Source organism: Cariama cristata, unplaced genomic scaffold, assembly GCF_000690535.1.
Source record: "Cariama cristata isolate BGI_N322 unplaced genomic scaffold, ASM69053v1 scaffold39725, whole genome shotgun sequence".
Lineage (NCBI taxonomy): Eukaryota > Metazoa > Chordata > Aves > Cariamiformes > Cariamidae > Cariama > Cariama cristata.
In genome coordinates this window covers 1365-1667 of record NW_009617655.1, presented here as the reverse complement: position 1 = coordinate 1667, position 303 = coordinate 1365, and the positions used below count along the sequence as shown (strand labels likewise).

General features: G+C 68.0%; 1 protein-coding gene across 1 annotated transcript in view; it reads left to right on the top strand.

The window, feature by feature from the left end:
* Positions 1-303, top strand: part of LOC104161987 (zinc finger protein CKR1-like) — a 1909-nt gene that overhangs the window by 906 nt on the left and 700 nt on the right. The window contains exon 3 of the mRNA XM_009700602.1: positions 8-303. Within this exon, the coding sequence (XP_009698904.1) occupies positions 8-303 (296 nt within the window). The remainder of the gene's footprint in view (positions 1-7) is intronic.

Genomic DNA, 303 nt, shown 5'->3' with positions numbered 1-303 from the left:
GGAACTTTTAGCCAGCGCCCCCACCTCCTCCAGCATCGCCGTACCCACACCAGCGACCGGCCGCACAAGTGCGGCGACTGCGGTAAGCGCTTTGCCGGAGCCACCGAGCTGGCGGCACACGGCCGGGGCCATGCCGCCGAGAAACCCCACAAGTGTGGTGACTGCGGCAAGGGCTTCGTTTGGGCATCTCACCTCGCCCGGCATCAGCGGGTGCACACCGGCGAGAAGCCTTACCGCTGTGCCGAGTGTGGCGAAGCCTTCAGCCAAGGCTCGCACCTCCCCACGCACCGTCGCAGCCACACC